We start from the raw sequence: 18,849 nt of genomic DNA on the forward strand, positions 1-18,849 counted from the left end.
TGGATACATAAATCTCTTTAATAGTAACAAAATCTCCAAATATGGGCTGGGCTGGGCTCAAAGTAAACCGGGCTAATGTAACAAGATTGAACGGGTAGGGTTTATGTAAGATTTAGAATCCCCGTCTTCTTCAAACACACAATCAAAACAAAAATCAAATGAGTTTTAACACTGTAATGGCAGCTAAAGGAACCAAACATACTCGAATTGAATCAACTCCACTACCTCGTAATGTGAATGTCACAAGATTCGCAGAATGTCGTGGCCCAGAACTCGAGGCACTTTACTCAGTTGTGTCTGAGCGATTAAACGGTGATTTTAGGTCTAATAGGAATAAGAGGAGAAGAACTACCGCGCATGACAATCGGGTCGGGAAAAAAAGGTTTCGAAAGAGGGAGAAGATTGGCGGGAATGAGGTGGGTGATTTGAAGAAGAAGTTGCCACGTAGGATTCGTAGAAAAAATGAGCTGAGGAGAAATAATGAAGATGGTTTTGGGGTTAGTGGGGATGGGACTAAGCGGTTGAGGACACATGTTTGGCATGCTAAGCGGTTTTCGATGTCGAAAATTTGGGGGTTTTATCTTCCTTTAGGATTGCACGGCAGGTAATAATCAAGCCTTTTGTTTGCTGAATTTACTTTTTTAGGTGATTTTTATGTGTGAATTGGAAAATGTATTTGTTTGTTTGGATGTTATGTTATTTTGTGAATTTTGGAGGTTTCTTTGTAGCAGAACATGGCTGCATATGTATGATTATGAAATGTATTTAGTTTTCGTAAATGCTTAGCCACTATCTTAACTGCATTTGTTTATTTAATAATCTGTATAAACGTTGTGTGATGTAGAGGAAGGGGCTCGAGGTCTATTATGAAGAGCTTAACAGATGGAGTCGTTGTCCATGATGAAAGCTATTGTGCTGCTGTACAACTGGAAGGTCCAGAGGCATGCATATTTTTCCTTCACTTTCTAAACTTTATAGTAGTGTCAAGTATTAATTTTTAAGTTTCTTTTGCCTTTTTGGTTGCTAATTAATGTTAAGAGAAGTTGTTGTTTTTCCCTTCATTCAAAATAGACCTTTTCTTTTCATAGTTTTAGTTAAGTAATTTACTTTATGATGGGACCTTTTTTTTAAAAATTGTGATGTTGCATGGCTCTTGTTTCCAGGAAAATTTGTTGTCAATTCTAAGCATGGTACTTGTGCCTTCTGTGGTTGATTCTGAAGATTTATCAAGTAGAGTGATTTCTGGTGCTGCATATGGAAGCGCTATGGTGTGTGAAAAATTATTACTATTATTTATTAAGACTGGTGAAATTGATGAAAATCCGACTTAGCTTCTGATGGCTTTGCAGCTTCACCATGGTGGAGCAACATGTTCTCATACCATTGCTCCTGTGACCTATATGTGGCGGCGTCATGAGCATTCTGAGATTAATGACGTGGATAAAGGTGATGGTATCTATGCTACTGAAGCAATTAAGAACTCTTCCGCCCTTCGCTTAGTTTGGATCTGGATACATGCTGCAGCTTTGAGAGAAGGATTTGATGCTCTGGAATGTGCTTCTCAGAGGGAGGTAAGGTATATATATTCGAACCCTTTCTTGTGTAAAAAGAGACCTTGTTAATTCATGGTCATGTGTATCTGATGCGTCTACCTACTCTAGATGGGCGAAGACACTTTAGGTCAATCAGATCACCTTGTTCGGAGTTGGACCTCGGATTAACTGGCTAAAACTTCTTTGTTGTTTTTTTATATAAAAATAATAGCGCTCTATACTTCGTGATTGTAGAATGAGAAAGCTGGTACCCATGTAAAATGTGTTTCTCTGGAGGGTCAATTAGGAAAAGTGGAAGTGATGGGTTCAAAGGCATCTCAACTTCTTCAGAAGATATTACATCCTGTTAAGAGGTGAGATATTTTTCAATAGTTGCCTATGAAATATCTGAGGACATATGTGGATTTAGAGTAAGCCTGTTACTATCTATTGCTATTTAGTTTTCCGCAGACTAATATGGATATCAAGGAATGCTCAGTTGATGAGACTCAAGATGGGGCTCAGCCTAATATTTTTGACTTCGAGAGTGAAAATTATACTGCATCCTCAATTATCTCTCTTGTTATCAATGATCCTCGTATTTCAACTGGGAAGGCTGAAGATCAGACATCAGCTGGAATACAAGAGAGTATTTTAGAGCCAGTCTCATCACTATACCTTAGGAATGGTGAGAGCAGGGATTTGTGGCAGGCCTCCAGTGGAATTTATCCCCCTGTTGAAGAGAGTTTTCTTTGCAGAGAAAAACATCAACAACGTATGGCATTTTTTTGCCTCAATGATAAAAGCGCCAGTATATTAAATGAACCAGCTAAGGAGCAGTGTTCTAGGGTGTGTCCAGTTCTGCTTTTAAAGAACAATCACCTCAAGAGCTCCATTGCTAGGTAATTTTTTTTCAAAAAACTGGTCTGGGATGCAAACATATATATTCATATATGTACTTGATAGCTGTTTTATTTTTCAGTTTTTGGTTCCCTTACATATTTTGTGAGATTTTGAGGTGGATAACATGACCTCTCTCTATTGATTCCTTGTCAGTTGAACAGTGTTGGCATTAGATTTTGTGATGATTTAATTTCCTGGCTACTGGATATAAAATTCTGTTTTTTAAAAGGATGTGGATGCAAATGGAATTTTTATTTAGTTCTAGCCATTGTAAGGAAAGTGCTTTTATAGTTGGGAGGTTGTCATTGGACGCCTATACTTTCCTAGAAAATCTAATTGTTCATAGTAACTAACTTATAGCTATTTTATCTTAAATCTTTTTCAGATGGTCTATTATACTTCCGATCAGTTGGGTCAAAACATTTTGGATTCCGCTGGTGTCTTCTGGAGGCCGTGCTATTGGTTTGAGGGAGAAGCATTGGATTGCTTGTGAAGTAAACAACATATACTATCTCGTGTCGATTTAATTAGTATCGACAGGTTTTTAGTAGAGTTATAAATGTCTCTCCTTTTCAGGTTGGCCTGCCATATTTTCCTTCAGACTTTCCTGATTGCAATGCTTACTCTTGTTTCATGGAAACCGAAGCAGTTGCTTCTGTTCGAGATGCAGAGCTCCGCCCTCCTTCTGTGAGGCCTTTTAGTGTTCCAACTTCACCTCCATGGGAAGTTGTCCATTACACATATAGCAAAAAGAAAGTTATTGGGCTAGATAATCAGATTCTTCCAAATATAACTTCCAAAGATATAAACAGTTTAGTTGCCAACTCCCTTGAAGATTGCCATAGAGCTCCATGTTGTAATAATGGTGTTTCATTTGGTGGTTTGGTATCAAGGTCATCTTGTTTGCTGGCTAGATTTCTGAGTGGCATTAATAATTGTCAGCTACGTATATTCCCAAGTATTCCTGAAAGAAAGAGCTGCATATCTGAGATCATGAAGGAAAAAGATATATCTAACCAGGGTTTAGAGGATGCCTGCCTTGTAAATTATGACCATCCGTTATGCTTTGTTAGAATTCTTCTTCATGTTTACAAGGATGGTGTCTTCGAAGATGGAGCTGTGGTTTGTGCCCCTCATTTGTCTGATCTCTTATTCATGACTTCTAGGTACTTGCTTTTTCTTTATTACGAGTTCATAACACTCTCTTCTCCTACTTATAAGTCGGCTTGTTTTTTTAGTTGTCATTCTTCCAAGACTCTGTTGTGTGGTTATCAGAGCACTTTATAGTCAATTGTTATGGATGTGAACTACATGAAGCTGACATTTATATGCTGATTTCTAAGTACAGAGTTGAGATTTTTATGACCATTGTGCCTGAGTTTATTTTCGTTAATTTTATGTGGATTGGACAGCAACAAATTTGAACTCCAAATTCCCGATACTCTTGCGCGGTCATACTTTGTACAACAAGCATCTGGTAAATGGGATCTTCAAGAACCCAGAGACCCTGCTGGTATGGAGTCCCATAGATGGCCAATTGGATTTGTAACTACAGGATTTGTTCATGGAAGGTACGTTTTGTGTACCAAGTGGCTATATCTTAAATGTCTCCGCACCTCATACTTTCAAGCTGAGACTCCATTTTATCCATAATGGTTATATTATATTTGGCTATGTTTTCTCTGGGCTTGCAGCAAGAAACCTGTGGCAGGGGCCCTATGTGAAGCAGTGTTACTAGCTCGTGTTAGGGAAGAGCAGTGGAATGCTGTGCCTGCAAAACGGAGGAAGCAGGAGATATATGTTCTGGTGAGGAATCTAAGGTCCACTGCCTACAGACTTGCTCTTGCAGAAATTGTACTCGAACGACAGGAACAAGATCTGGAACACATGTAGGGTGCCTTATAGACATTGTTGTAGGTTTTGAAGTTTTGTAAAAGAAAGCATTTTCTGACTGATACGTATACACCCATCTGGTTCTTCTAATATAAATGGAATGTTTTGCCAACCTTTTTACTCCCATCTGTTTTCCTGATATAACTGGAATGTTTTGGAAAAATTTTCCGGTGTATTGTTTATGCATCTTGAGGTCCTATTGTCTGATCTTCTTGTTCTATTGACTGCATCTGAAATCATTTGGCTTGACTTTCATACCAATGGAAAGTGGAATGTTATATTTTCTTATTGTTATCTGGGCAACATCACCTGGTGGTGAAGTTGGGCTACTTGAAGGCCTTACGGAAGGAGGGCGGACCTCTGCATTTCGTTCAGAGGCAGCTGCCTGGGTTTTCATAAAACAAGATCAAGCGTTGCAATCAGGAAAATATGGCAGGTCGACCTGATAAAGAGAGAAGAGTATATACCACTACCAGCCTTCTAATTCTGCAATCACAAGTAGAAAGTGCTGTTACTATAAAACAAAGGCTTTATTCAGTTACTGTAAGGTTCAACTGCGGACAAGGGTGATGTGATATGACATGAAGTGTCTTTCTCTGTCTAGAGTCTGCAGATGCTTCAGATACACTTCAAACCATGGATTTATGAGGGCTCTTTCTACACAAGAAGAGGTTCGAATTTATACCTTCCCTCCGAAAAGCACATTCCAGTGCATCAAATCATTCTCGAAGCTGCACCATGTATCCAGATCAAACTAAGCTGAAGGCAGAAGACTTCTTAATTGTTTCACTCACAGATAGAACACCTCACCTCTATCACCATGGTCGAGCTGCAAAGTAATCAAAGCTACGTCAGGTATCCATAATCTTCACCAGCCTTGTAAATTGGTATTGCTTTTTCGCCCACCATAGCGCTTCTATATGCACACCAGAAATCACTCTACTTGGTAAATTTTCCGAATCAACCACAGAAGACACATTTTATATAGAGATCACTTCGTTATATGCTATCAGTTGCTTTTTTCTGAAAGACTTGCTCAATAATTGTTACTCGTATGTTTTCAAAATTAAAATAATTGTTATCTAACGCGAATGACTAAAAATAGAGAGAAGACAACACAAAAGAAAATATACCAACACCCCATCGCATTCTCTGTCATTTTCTTCGCAAAACAATGCTCACCCTTCCTTTTCCTTCTCCTTCTCCATTTCTCTCCTATCTCGATCTCTCTCCATAACATTCATTCACTCTTTCTCTCTCCACATTTCTTCTCTTCTCTCTTGATTAGTATCATAATATTCCGTAAGAACAAATGCTGATCGATGCGATTCGATTTATATAATTCACTGATCATATAAAAAAGAGACTAGTCAGGTGGCTGCAGGTAGCTGTTCCTCCTTCATCTACTTGTACTCTGACGCACAACATGACACATGACACGGCGGAGACTTCTACCACTGACCACCTTGCATGGCCTTTTGGCAGTCCCATTGATGGCCTTGACCCAGATGACCTTAGCATGGCTGCATACGAAATCTTCTTCACCTCATGTCGTTCGTCCCCTGGTTTTGGAGGACGAACCACGCTCTCATTCCACTCCTCTTCTACTGATTTTGACAAACCCGGGTCCCCAGTGAAGGGATCCGGGGTGGGGATGGCCGTGACAAGCAGGGTAAAAAGGGCTCTGGGCTTGAAAATGATGAGGCGGTCTCTAACGTCTAGGAGGACTAATTCGTGGGGCTCATATCCAGATTCTCCTCGAGCTTCACCCCGGGCACATGACGGGTCTGGGAGTCCGGTGTTCTCTCATTCGCTTACTCAGCCTAGACAGAGACGGCCGTTGACATCTGCAGAGATCATGAGGCAACAAATGAGGGTGACAGAGCACAGTGATAATAGGCTTAGAAAAACGCTCATGAGGACTCTTGTTGGCCAAGTATGTCACATGCACACATTGCATAATTTGTTGTGATAAATCCAAATCAATCATAAGCATGCATAACTTGGTCTGTGTTTGCTCATTTCTCATTGATTTGCTCATTATGTTGAAGTTTCACTACATGTTTATGCCATGTTTGCAGATGGGGAGGAGGGCAGAGACCATAATCCTTCCGTTAGAGCTACTCCGCCATCTAAAGCCTGCTGAATTCAACAATCCGGTGGAGTACCATGTATGGCAAAAGCGTCAACTCAAACTTCTCGAGGCAGGGCTGCTCCTCTACCCTTCAAGTCCAGTTGAAAAAACAAATGAATTTGCAATCCGTCTTCGAGAGACTATCCATTCTTGTGAGTCAAAACCATTAGACACTGGTAAAAACTCTGACCAAATGAAAACTCTATGTAATGATGTAGTTGCATTAGCATGGAGAAGCCCTGATGGATCCGCAACTGATGTGTGCCACTGGGCTGATGGATATCCCTTCAACATACGCTTATACACAGCTCTTCTCCACTCCATTTTTGACTTGAAGGATAACACATGTGTGCTTGATGAGGTGGATGAGCTTCTTGAACTTATGAAGAAGACATGGTCTACATTGGGGATCGATAGGTCCATTCACAACTTGTGCTTCACTTGGGTGCTCTTTGAACAATACATTGAGACCGGCAAAGTGGAGACTGATCTTCTTGGAGCTTCACTTGCTATGCTGGCAGAGGTGGCCAATGATGCAAAGAGGGTGGATCGTCAACCAATATACGTGAAGATGTTAGGCCAAGCATTGAACTCCATGAAAAAATGGTGTGATAAGAGAATGCTTGACTACCATGCTAATATTGATATGGAAGATACAGGGCTGATGGAGAGCATTTTGCCCCTTGTTTCCTCAGCTACCAGGATCCTGGAAGAAGATGTCCCAGGCTATACCGCAACTTCACAGGAGAATGATGATGGTACATCTTCAGAGTTTAGTGGGAATAGAGTTGATATGTATATCAGGTCATCATTAAGACATGCTTTCACAAAGGTATGATCCTGCTTTTCTTGTTCCAATAGAATGTATGTTCTAGAAATGTATATGTTGTTCTTGGATAAAATTTTCTTATCTGCAGATGCTTGATGACGGAAATGTTAATGTGGATGTGGTTGAAGTAGAAGAAGCTGGTGAAACCCTTCTTCAGATAGCTCAGGCTACAGAGGAATTAGCAATACTGGAGAAGGAAAATTATAGTCATGTGCTAAAGAAGTGGCACCCGATTCCTGCAGGCGTTGCAGCTGTGACACTACACACTTGCTATGGAACCTTGCTGAAGCAATACTTATCCGATTCATGCTCACTTACACATGAGACACTTAAAGTCTTGCAGAGGGCCGGGAAGCTTGAAAAGGCTTTGGTGCAGATGGTGGTGGAAGACTCTGTGGAGAGTGAAGATGGCGGCAAAACAATTGTGAGAGAAATGGAACCATATGAAGTTGAATCAATCATATTGAAGTCCGTCAAACACTGGGTTCAAGAAAGGTTGAAGGTGGGGAATGAGCTTCTTCAAAAATCTAAAGAAACTGAAGTAAGTTTTCATTGTTGTATATGAGTTGTGAAAAATCGTCGTAAGTTGTAACACATGTAATACACATATGCTGAACATAAAACCACAACACGTGACTGATATGTGATGTTTTTAGACATGGAACCCGAAGTCGAAGAATGAGCCTTATGCACAATCTGCAGCAGATCTAGTGAAACATACGAAGATAGCACTGGATGAATTCTTTGAAATTCCAATACCTGTGCCTGAGGACTTGGTTAATGACATAGCTGAGGGTTTAGAGAATTTGCTCCAGGAATACACCAAATTTGTTTCATCTTGTGGTATGAAATGCCTCTTTTATGTTCTGTTTACACATTTACAGATTTGAGGTTTTATTGATTCTTAGCATAACTAGACCAACTAAATGTGTGTTCTTTTTTCCGAACAGGGTCAAAACAGAGCTATATTCCCACTCTGCCTCCTCTGACACGCTGCAACCGGGACTCGAAGTTCTTCAAGTTGTGGAAGAAAGCTGCCCCTTGCACAGCGCCCACAGATAATCCATTCGGCACTGGTTCTACTCTTCCAGGTGAAGAAGGCAATCCTCGACCTTCAACCAGTCGTGGAACACAACGCCTCTACATTCGCCTCAACACCTTGCATTACCTTCTATCACAGCTCCACATATTCGACAAAATACTTACGTTATCCCCTAAAATAGTTCCCTCACCAAATAACCGCTTCACCAATCGCAGTCACCAGCTTGGCAATTCCTACTTTGATGAAACACGAACCGCTATTCAGTCTGCCACACAACACGTCTCAGAAGTTGCAGCCTATCGTCTGATATTCCTCGACTCAAACTCTGCTTTTTATGGGAGCGTATATGTTCACGATGTAGAGAATGCACGTATAAAACCAGCTGTGAAGATCCTCAAGCAAAACCTCACACTCTTAGGCGCAATAGTAACAGAGAGAATTCAACCATTGGCGATCAAAGAAGTAATGAAGGCCTCTTTCGATGTATTCCTTATGATTTTGCTAGCTGGAGGGGGTTCCCGGGCCTTTAATAGGCAAGAACACCCTATGATTGAGGAGGATTTTGATAGCCTGAAGAAAGTTTTTTCAACAGTTGGTGAAGGATTGCTTGCGGAAGATGTGGTGGATAAGGAGGCCGAGACAGTGGAAGGTGTAGTCGCGCTGATGGGACAGTCCACAGAACAGCTTGTCGAAGATTTTAGTATCGTTTCAACTGAGACTAATGGCGCAAGCCCTGCTGGGGCAGGGCAAAAGCTGCCTATACCACCAACAACCGGAAGATGGAGTCGGGCGGATCCGAATACTATACTAAGAGTCCTGTGCCATAGAAATGATCAAGCAGCTAACAATTACTTGAAAAGGACATTCCAGTTATCAAAGAGGAGGTAAAGAGTTTAATATTTCCAAATGTACAAACAAGAATATAGAAGGCATCATTTTTTCATGTATATAACTGGATTTGAATAATTATGTAGTTTAAATAATGTTGCAATTTTGAAACAAGTGACTCCAACCTCCGTAGACCATCCTTATTCCTTATCAGTTATCCCTGTGTTCTTCATGTAAAATATTGTTTCCTTATAATACAGAACTTATTGGTTGTAACCATTGAGCCTAGGGTCCTGGCCCACCTGTTAATTGGCTTAGAGATTCTTGATCTTCTTGGTCGTTGGATGAATATGCAGCGGGAGGAGTATAACCAGTGTTTTTTAATCGTTGGACGGGATCATTTTTCCTATTCAACGGTTAAAAAAGTGCCAGACATGTTAAAAGTTTCTTATAAACTTAGCCGCTGAATATTCATCGAACGGGTCAAAAATAGTAGGCCAGTTAACAGACTTCGCCAGTCGAGTGCTAGGGGACAGGACCCCTGAGCATAACCGTTAATAACTGCAATCTAATACTCATGATTAGTCTCAACTTAACTGCTGTTTTGTTGATTAACATTGCAAGCTTTCAGTTATAAAATATGTAATAACTGAAAACAAACTAAACAACTAGTTAAACAACTAGTACTAGTTTGGACATTAAATTTGAAAATCATCCAACACACTACACATACAACTATACAAGCATCTTGCAGTTTTGAAGGAACCAATGTTTATGTCCTCAGTCGTGCCTGCAGCTTCAGGAAATTGTTTTAATTTGAGCTATCATCAGGAATAATTGTAGCAAATATAACAGGAAATTGTGTTTGACATTTATGATCATGCTTTTAGCAAATAAATTAAACCACAGCTTTGTTCTATGTATCCACTAATTTACTCCCTCCAACCCAAATTAGATGAGCTCATTAACTTCGAGCACACACCTTAAGGTCCATTGACCACATAGTTACATTATTTATTTTTAAAATTTTATTTTTGCAAATAAAAATATATATATATATATATATATATATATATGAAATTTTCGTTTACAAAAAAAAAATAAATTTTAGAACTAAACGATCAATGCACTTTAAGTTACGTGTCCAAAGTCAACTAACTCATTTAATTTGGGATGAAAGGAGTATTTAAAGTCTTCGATTAATCACTAAAATATATTTTGTCAATTTCCCGATTATAGATTTAAAAATTTTAATTTATCAAAAAATTTTAATAAATTTCAAACACGGTAAGAAACTAGGGTAACAAGGCAGTGAGATCGATCTGTGAGAAACAAGTAGTGGGATTTACTTTTCAACATTAGACAGAGCGGACTGTAACATATACTTCCAAGAACAACGGACAATAACATAGTAAACACAAAATAACAACCTGGGCTGCTGCTGCTTCTTCTTCTTCTTCCTGTATTCACCCTACGTACGACTCTGTTCACTATCATCCTCTTCCCCCCTTTACTTTACTTGTCGGAATCTCACTCACCCCCTAGTCCCCTACATATATACTATCTTATTTTTTCAGGTCAGTGTCTTTAATTTTTTTTAATTTCTGGTTCAAAATTTTTGTTTAGTTTCTTAGATTCGATTTGCTTTGATTTATGTGTTTGTAGTTGCTCTCTCGATTGTCTGATTTGCTGTTTTATGATCCTAATTCTACTTGACTCTGATTTTGTTCTTATTTTTATGTACTTAAGATCCAGTTTAGTTGGATTCTACTTGCTGCGAGAGGATTAGAATTGAGTGTTAGAAACTTAAAGTTTAATTCCTAAACCGAGCCTTGAGTACTGCCAGGATATCCACCGGGCGAAGCCTTGCGGATTAGGGGTTAATTGCTTGTTTTTTGTTATATCCGCAGATTTGTGATAGTTGATCTTGTCTTGTCCGTTATTTGTTTTCTTTGGTAAAGTAATAGACAGAATGGTGTTTCTTTTGTTTGTGAAGTTTCTTAGGCTTGATGATGTTTTGGCCCTTAAAGTTTTCGATAGTTTATCGATCAAACCCTAAAGTTTAAACCTATACCTTTGTGCCCCCAAGAGACGGGATATATACCTATTGATGACAATTGACTTCGTGATTCCCTATAAAACAAAGTCAATCGTCTCTTTTGTGCCTTGTGTCATATTTTCTTTGTTTTGGAGGGAAATCACAAAGTCAGATGTCCTTTTTGTCCATCTGATATATATAAATATTGTTATAAGTGTCTGTTACGGTATAAGGGTCAATAGGTATAAATCCTGTACCTTGGGGGTTTAAACTTTAGGGCTTGATACTACAAGATCATAAACTTTAAGGGCCAAAAGGTCATTAAGCCAATTTATTATAGTGTGATTCATGGAGATGTTTTAGCACAACTTCTCCGGAGGTGAGTTGTGAAGATTCAAGATTGTTGAAGAAATTTTTGTAATTACTTGTTTTTATTTACTTATAGCACAATAGTTGATATGCTTTCTAGTTTCTTAAATTATTAATTTCATTTCCAAGTACATCTAGACTCATTTCATGCCGTGCTTGCAAGGGAATATGCACTGAATTTGGGTTGCTACTTAAAAACTTCGCAGAAATAGATCGTGTTTGGGATATAGACCGATAGTTTAAAATGTACTCTACTATTCTATAGTTTGGTATAGAACTTAAAATATTTTGAGCTAAAGTTAGAGGGCTTCATTTCCGTCAGTGATCCTTAGGTGGAACTTGGAAGCAGGTAGATTCTTTCTTTATCTCTAACATAAGATGTAAATATTAAATATAAATGCATTTCCTCTAATAGAAAGCAATGGAGTGTTCTTCTTACAAAGGATTTGCCTAGTATATTATATACGGTTAAATTCTTTGTTTATGTTAACATTTGATGGTTTTACTAAATTTGGAATTTGGATCTACGCTGTTCATGTAATTCTGATAAGGGTGTTCACGTAATTTTGATAACGGTGTTCTTTAAAATTTCATTTAGATCTATTCTTTAACATGGTTGCATAATTATGCCTCAGGCTTCCACACGCAGTATCTGAAATTCTCTGTGCTTACCATTGAAGCTTACACGCTTCATGGCTAGAATAAAACCTCAAGCTCTGCTGCAACAGAGCAAAAAGAAGAAGGTGCCCGGTCGTATTAGTGCCACTACAGTAGTTCTATATGGTCTGATTGTACTTGTGATGGTGTTTTTTCTGTTTGCAACGTTCAAGCACTGGACTAGGAGGTTTGTGCATCTTTGTTGCTGAGTTGAAAATATTTTTTTGAAGTAATTGGCTTAAATGAAATGCTTTGAATTTTCACGGGCCTTCCTATTGACTGCGCTAGCAAAATATTACAGCTTACAGGGAATTATGACCATTAGTTTCTTATTGCTTAAGAATATATCTAGTTCTAGCTTGGGGCATGAGTTCTGAGTGTGAATATTTTTACACTTAACATTATAATTTGTGTAAACTAGTATGCTCTTTATAAAAATAATGTTTAAGTCTCACATTCCTACTATTCTTATATATATATTTAAAGATTGATTTCACTCTCTTAGATACTTAATCCACAATACCCCTTCCTCTCAACCCAATGGTCCACAACTGTATAAGTTGACCTATTTGAATTGTTCAAATGCCCAAATGCACCACCACGCAAATGTGAAGAATACTTGAAGCAGGGCATGTAAAAGTACAGACTTCAAGACTTACAGGAACACCTGCTTGCGGTGTGCGCACACACACACTCTTACACACTGACAGACTTGCATGCATCTAGTAGTAATTTCCTTTAATAAGTTATCTGGTAAGATTATCACAGCAAAAACTTCTATGATAATTTGTATCAAATCAGATATTTACATGCCAACTTTTTTGTAGGTCAACAACTCACTTGGAGGATGGCTTACCAAATCTAACGGTATAAGTTCTTGACTTTCTAATTGTAGTCAGCCGCTTATGTGTTATGGACAGGTTTCCCAGAATCCCAATCCATGGAATTTTCTCATTCTCTTAACATGTTGATATATAATATCAATCATGTGTTTTTGGTTGGTTAGTGATGATTTGCAGTATTTGACTTTGGCCTATAACTTTTTTTTTTTCTAAATATTTTCATGTTGCAGCATGAAGATGCTTTTGTTGGTTCAAGTTCTGATGTTCCCAGATTTGCTGTAAGATTGTCTCTATATAGGTTTTCTGCTATGAATATCTGATAATAATTATAAGTTTGCCATTTTTGTGTATTTTCCTGATTTCTTTTTTACTTTAGACTATATAAAATTTTAAAGATTCGTGTAATTGTAATGCGATATATGTTATTGATTATTGAACACCACTTGTTCTAAATTAAGATTTTCATTTTTTTTCATATTTATGTATTAATTTCTTTTTAAATTAGATTTTCAACACCTCAAAAGGTTCTATAACTGTGGAACTTTACAAGGAAGGTTCACCTGGAGTTGTTGATGAATTTATTGAGTCATGGTGAGTATTGAGCTCCAGTTAATATAATTGTTACTCTGCAGTGTTGTATAAACTGATAATTTGTTTGTTTCATGTAATTAGTTAATACTACTATAACATGTTATGCTTCATAAGCACACCAACATGTAATCACTAATCACCAACTGCAACTTAAGAGTTATCACTTAGTATTTCATGTTTATCGTGTAATACGTGGTGTCAAGTTCTTATATTCCTAGCTGTGTCATTTGGTTAATCAAATTGGTTATTACTGTTTTTAATTTAAATTGGTTAGGTTCAATAATTAAAATATTGTCAAGAGTCTAGTGATTTTTTTTAAAGCCTGCTTAATTTACTGCAAGCTCTGTACACCATTGGTCTCTACATTTTACTCTTGCATATAGCTTGGTAAAGTGTCTTTTATGTTTTACATTCTTGTAGGTTTGTAACATTGTTTTATAACAAAGGTAGTTGCATCTGAGATGGTTATATCTGGAAATACAACAAAAATAGGAGCCTGGTTCTGTAGAATATAATCTGATCTTTCGGTGGTTCATTTTGATAGAAACCTGGCAGTCTGACAATTATAGTGTTACAACGGCAAGCATATATAACTACTTATGTATTAAAACACCCCTGTATCTTGTTCATGACGCAAGTACAGCAACTGACCTTTGTTATCATGTTTGACTTTGTACCTAAATTTGTTTTGACAGCCAAATGGGACACTTCAAAGGAATGTCATTTAATCGTGTAATTAAAAACTTTGTAATTCAAGGAGGTGACCTAGAAAGTGGAGTGACAGAAGACTGGACATCAAAGGGAAAGCACTACAATCTTCTTGATGAGAGGTTTGCCCTTGCATTTGTGTGCAAAATTTTAAAATAGTAGTATTGAGGAGTTCTGATGGTGTCGGTTTTCATGTTTTTGTTTCTATTATTTGATATATGTTCAGACTAAAGCACGAGGCTTTTATGCTTGGTACTTCAAAGGTGAAACATGACAAAGAAGGGTTCGAACTATTTATTACAACTGCTCCAATCCCGGATCTTAATGAGAAGCTCAATGTCTTTGGGCGAGTTATCAAGGGCGAAGATGTTGTGCAGGTTATCATTACAATACATTCCTTTTCTATTTCTGTTCCTTTCTTCACTTCAGCAATGTGGATGGTTTGTTCTATAAGGAACTCGTCACCCCTTCCTAATATTGAAACTTTATATGTTCATTTAGATGTATAGCTAACATTTAAGAACACTTCCAGTAGTTGTCATCATTGTAGGAGTTAGGATCTAGTAATTGGGAGCTCAAGTATGGTTATCTGGTGAACATTGGTTACCACAAAAAATAAGTTAAGTGAATCTATCTGAAATATAAAGAATCCCCAAGTTGCTACTTGCCCGTATACATGTAACACGAATCTAAAATCAGCCCAACCAGACAATTTTGTTAATTTATTGAGATTAATAATTTTTCGAGGTTAAAAGTACGTTGTCCCTAATATTTTGGGACCAAAGATCATCCAGTTAACAAAGTCTATTCGTTTACTGACTATTCATGTACGGAGGTTCTACTGTATTTGCTTAATTTGTGATTTGTGAATTTTGCGTTTGAAAATAAATACTTGAATTTTTATTTTATTTTTACTTAAAGTTGTGTATCTATGTAGTAGTGAAGTTATCTTTATTATAGCCATGATTTTTCAAATACATTGACAACTAGGTTTCTTAGTGTTCAGGTAGTGAATGAGGATTGAGGACTTTGCTGTCTTGGTGTACATTGCAAAATATATGGTATTATGTTGCTAATATTTGCATTTCATTGCTGTGTGGTTCAGGAAATTGAAGAGGTTGACACAGATGAGCATTATCGACCCAAATCCCCTATAGGGATCATTAGTGTCACACTGAAACATAGGATATAGCTCTGATGTTTCATGGGTCTTCGCCACCTTAGACTTGTATATTACACATTAATCTGACAAAGCATTCTGCCAGAATCTTTTCCCATTCGCCTATTGAATTTGTCTGGGATGAAGAAACATGAAAGAGTTGTAGGAGAAGGGGGTTCTAGCTTGGCTGGAGGTTTTGTGCTTGTGTTGAAAATATCTGTTAATTCTGTTTTATACCTTCACATACTTGAAGATAAACTACTTGTACAATTCATTTCTGCGGATTCATGTGTACCTAAGGAGAGAAAATGTATCTTCATCAGGCTTGTCCATTATTCTGTTTCGCAAATCTAAACTAAGCAGTCCTTTTTGCTGTTTCTAAACTTCAAACTTTCTTTGTGTGTGTGTGTGTAGTAACCAACTGGAATATAGGAATAACTAAATGGTCGCACTATTTAACAATATATGCTGTTACTGATTCATGTTCACAGAAAGCAAGTATTCTCAGGTCCTCACAACTCACGTGGAGAAGACAGATAAAAAAAAATTAAAAAACTATAACTGAGATTATGAAAAATGTCAAACTTTAAGATGGTTCCTGAATTTACCCTTGCGAGGCCTCTGATGAAGTATAAATACAAAGCAATGCTTCAGCAATTGTTTAATTATACTTGTTAAATTAGGTTATACAAAGAACCTACTCGGGGCAGACCCTTTCAAGCAGTTTCTCAAGTTCTGAGGTAATTTCAATCCCATCATCCATGATCCTACAACGCATCTCGGGAGCTATCTTACTAGCAGCTACATAAGTCTCCAGCAACAACCTGTATGCTTCGAAATCAAGAGGCTTTAAGCTCTTCAGAATCTTGCAACACTTTTCAGCACCAGTTACATTCCTCTCTTTCTTAAAATATTCCATAACAAAACTTTTCACATCCTCGTAAGTTTGATGCCGTTCATTGTCCTTGACTTCACACAAAGCTGCTTTGAGGCATCCTAAAGCCAAATCTACTTGACTCTTATCCAAATAGTATAAGATTAACGGTTTGCAGTGCTGGTAAAAAGGTCCTTTACATCTCTTCAAGATGTTGTCAATGACATCTTCAGCTTCTTTGATCAAGCCATTCTTTACGTACATCATAATAGCTGTTTTTGCCAACCTTAAATCGTAACTGGAACAGGTTATTTCCCACTCCTGAAAGATCTTCTTAAAGCCATCAATGTCGTCCAATCTGGCAAGAGACTGGATCATAATAAGAGTACTAGTGTTGTTGGTTACTTTAAATGAAGACTTTAGGATCTTCCAGATCCTATACACCTCAGCAAGATTAGATGTTCCAGCATACAAGCTTATCAGGTAATGATAAGGTTCCCGGTCACAGCGGTGCCCCATCCTTTGAATTTCTGCTTCTACCTTCTTAAGGCCTGATTCAGCTTTTTCTTTAAGTCCAGCCCTGACATAGGCTGCTGCCAGGTTACTATATGCTGTCCAACTGTTCTGCTCCTCCCCATTGTTTACCTGCATCTCCTCAAAAACTCTCTCTACACCCTCAATATCATTCATTTGAGAATAGCTAGTCATCCAGATGTTATAAGTATGTACACCCAGAGGTAAGTTCCGGTTCTTCATCTCTTGCACCAAAGGAATCACTGCCTCTGGCATATTTCGTCTCATACATAGGGACATAAGATTATTAAAAGTCAATGAAGAAACAATATGCATTGAATCCATCTTCTCAAATAAAGTTTGAGCCTTTTCAGCTAACTTTTCTCTGCAATAGCAGTTAAGTAGAGCTCCATAGGTAGATCTATCCTTTGCTGACTCAGGGAGGCCACTAAAATAATTTTCAGCAGCAGATATCCCTTTGACTTTGGATACAAGATCCAAGAATTTAGCATGATCAGTAGGATGAAATTTTATTTTTCTTGTCTGCATCCACTCCATCACCTGCGTCACATAAGTTGCAAAATCATATTCCCAAAAAAATCTGACAAGAATCATGGCTTTTCACTTTCACAAGGGTTGTTATGTTATAAATTACTCTCACTCCATTCAAACTGAAAGGAAAATGGTTCGGGAGCATTCACCACATTATACTATGTATCACAGTACAATGATTCCAAAGAGAAAACTCGGGATGAATACATTGAAAGCTAGAACCAAAAAATAAAACATATAAAATCAAGAAAGTCAAACACCACAGCTACAATATCCATTTTGCAAGCTTAATCATCAGATAGTATAACAAGCATCACAAGGTCACTACTATTATCACACTCATTTAGGTGGAAGTAACAAAATAAAATGATAAATTTGACCTAATAACATTGATCTCCAATTATTCCTTTATTCAATTGGCGCTTATTCCCCAAAATCTAAAATGCTCCTGATTACTTCATTCATTTAATTCATAAACCTCATCATTAAAAAACACGCACTCTCCCGTGTTCTTGCCCACCCCCTCGCATCTTCCTTCCAGTTCCTCCTCCATCTACAATTTTACATTCCACATTCTACCTGGTTCCATTATTTCCGCACTCTTCCAAACAAACAGCACCGCGTAAATTCCATACATTCCCAATTCCTCACTAAAATTATGCCATATATTTAATCACATAAACTCAATCCTTCACATCTTCGAAACACATTTCACAACAAAAACATACTCCGTCTGTCCCAATGAGTTATTCATATTTGGGACAGACGTTTCGACGCGTATTTTAAGACTCCTCTAAAATATAGTTTCATAAATGGAAATGCGTTGAAAAAAATCGTAATAAAAAAAAAGAAGAAGAAATAAGTGGGATGGGGGAATATATAAGAGCACAAATTGCGTAGAGCACAAACCTGGAGAGCGTGGTCGGCTTTACCGAATCTACGGAGCTGCCAAATACAAGTATCAAGTTCATATTTCCGAGCGTAATTACCTTCACTGAAATACTTATTCAACGTATCTATCGCCGAGCCTCCGCTTCTTCCTAACGCCGATAATCTATTATATAGTCCATCACTTCTTTCTCTACCGGATTTTTTAGACCTCGCCGGAGCCGCGGGTTGTTTCTCTGTAACCGCCGTACACAAATATCTAGTCGGCGGAGAAGACGATGGAAAACGACGCCGTCTAAGATTTAACAATAACTTCATCATTTTCGCATTTCACGCTTTGGCTAAAATGGTAGTCTAGGGTTTTACAAACGAAATGAAAAATATTAATACTTGCATTATTTTGATATTTTAATTATTAATATATAAATTAAATTAATTGGAATAAATGTAAGTTTAATACTCTTTCTCTTTTGTTTCTAACTTGATTATTAATATTA

At 37.7% G+C, this 18,849-nt stretch overlaps 4 protein-coding genes across 6 annotated transcripts; 3 read left to right on the top strand and 1 right to left on the bottom strand.

The window, feature by feature from the left end:
* The first annotated feature begins 112 nt into the window (after positions 1 to 112).
* On the top strand, positions 113 to 4,454 carry LOC108223911 (ribonucleases P/MRP protein subunit POP1). Its single transcript, XM_017398381.2, has 10 exons — positions 113 to 604; positions 845 to 941; positions 1,164 to 1,268; positions 1,350 to 1,571; positions 1,788 to 1,906; positions 1,994 to 2,434; positions 2,821 to 2,929; positions 3,012 to 3,601; positions 3,848 to 4,006; positions 4,130 to 4,454. The coding sequence occupies exons 1-10, from the start codon at positions 159 to 161 to the stop codon at positions 4,326 to 4,328; spliced, it is 2,487 nt and encodes an 828-aa protein (XP_017253870.1). The 5' UTR covers positions 113 to 158; the 3' UTR covers positions 4,329 to 4,454.
* Positions 4,455 to 4,576: 122 nt separating this feature from the next.
* Positions 4,577 to 9,444, top strand: LOC108223910 (protein unc-13 homolog). Its single transcript, XM_064094352.1, has 5 exons — positions 4,577 to 6,264; positions 6,410 to 7,294; positions 7,380 to 7,832; positions 7,948 to 8,134; positions 8,242 to 9,444. The coding sequence occupies exons 1-5, from the start codon at positions 5,755 to 5,757 to the stop codon at positions 9,219 to 9,221; spliced, it is 3,015 nt and encodes a 1,004-aa protein (XP_063950422.1). The 5' UTR covers positions 4,577 to 5,754; the 3' UTR covers positions 9,222 to 9,444.
* A 1,055-nt stretch (positions 9,445 to 10,499) lies between these two features.
* On the top strand, positions 10,500 to 15,860 carry LOC108223943 (peptidyl-prolyl cis-trans isomerase CYP21-4). 3 transcript variants are annotated; one of them, XM_017398421.2, is made up of 8 exons: positions 10,500 to 10,636; positions 12,204 to 12,412; positions 13,053 to 13,092; positions 13,298 to 13,345; positions 13,573 to 13,658; positions 14,354 to 14,488; positions 14,593 to 14,743; positions 15,472 to 15,860. In XM_017398421.2, exons 2-8 carry the CDS (start codon positions 12,261 to 12,263, stop codon positions 15,556 to 15,558), a joined length of 699 nt encoding a protein of 232 aa, XP_017253910.1. In that variant the 5' UTR covers positions 10,500 to 10,636; positions 12,204 to 12,260; the 3' UTR covers positions 15,559 to 15,860. The 3 variants fall into 3 exon arrangements, with proteins under 3 accessions (XP_017253910.1, XP_017253909.1, XP_063950532.1); XM_017398420.2 differs by having other exon boundaries at positions 10,524 to 10,738; XM_064094462.1 differs by lacking the exon at positions 10,500 to 10,636 and adding an exon at positions 11,894 to 11,917.
* A 202-nt stretch (positions 15,861 to 16,062) lies between these two features.
* LOC108220163 (pentatricopeptide repeat-containing protein At1g02370, mitochondrial-like) lies at positions 16,063 to 18,721 on the bottom strand. Its single transcript, XM_017393850.2, has 2 exons — positions 18,374 to 18,721; positions 16,063 to 17,473 (listed from the first exon to the last, which is right to left on the bottom strand). The coding sequence occupies exons 1-2, from the start codon at positions 18,671 to 18,673 to the stop codon at positions 16,223 to 16,225; spliced, it is 1,551 nt and encodes a 516-aa protein (XP_017249339.1). The 5' UTR covers positions 18,674 to 18,721; the 3' UTR covers positions 16,063 to 16,222.
* Positions 18,722 to 18,849: the final 128 nt, after the last annotated feature.

This window comes from Daucus carota, chromosome 5 (assembly GCF_001625215.2).
Source record: "Daucus carota subsp. sativus chromosome 5, DH1 v3.0, whole genome shotgun sequence".
Lineage (NCBI taxonomy): Eukaryota > Viridiplantae > Streptophyta > Magnoliopsida > Apiales > Apiaceae > Daucus > Daucus carota.